Here is a 545-nt window from a genome sequence, read left to right on the forward strand (position 1 = left end):
CTCCTTCCTGGCCCCCGCCCCTCCCCTCCCTCCCTCTCCACGAGTCAGCTTCGGCCCCTATTTCATCGAGCCCGTCATCGCCGGCATCGACCCGGACACCAAGAAGCCCTATGTCTGCTCCACCGACATCATCGGCTGCATCGAGAAGTCCCCGAACTTTGTCGTCGCCGGGACGTGCACGGAGAACCTGTACGGCATGTGCGAGACCCTCTTCCGGCCAGACATGGTACGTCCATGCCTCTCCCTGTGTCCGCCCTTCTCTCGGGCCTCCTCGCGCCCTTTGCCTTTCCCGCTGCTTCCTGCCACTCATCCCGTACTGCCGGCATCCATCCATCCCCCCTCCCCGCTCCCCTTCCTCTGGCGCCCCATGTAGGATGCCGATGACCTCTTCGAGACCGTCGCCCAGGCCCTCGTCAATGCCTTCGACCGTGATGCATACAGTGGCCAGGGTGCCATTGTCCATATCCTGTGCGTCCTCGCCCCCCGAGCGCGCCCCGTCAAAGCAGCTCCCATTTCCCGGTCTTTCCTCTCCCCCGCCCCCTCCC

At 65.0% G+C, this 545-nt stretch overlaps 1 protein-coding gene across 1 annotated transcript in view; it reads left to right on the forward strand.

Annotated features, from left to right (window-relative positions):
* Nucleotides 1-545, forward strand: part of H696_04719 (20S proteasome subunit beta 3) — a 2,163-nt gene that overhangs the window by 1,094 nt on the left and 524 nt on the right. Inside the window, exons 5-6 of the mRNA XM_009498582.1 lie at nucleotides 49-226; nucleotides 374-468. Coding sequence (XP_009496857.1) covers nucleotides 49-226; nucleotides 374-468 — 273 coding nt within the window. The remainder of the gene's footprint in view (nucleotides 1-48; nucleotides 227-373; nucleotides 469-545) is intronic.

The sequence above is a fragment of the Fonticula alba genome, assembly GCF_000388065.1.
Source record: "Fonticula alba strain ATCC 38817 unplaced genomic scaffold supercont2.8, whole genome shotgun sequence".
Classification (NCBI taxonomy): Eukaryota; order Rotosphaerida; family Fonticulaceae; genus Fonticula; species Fonticula alba.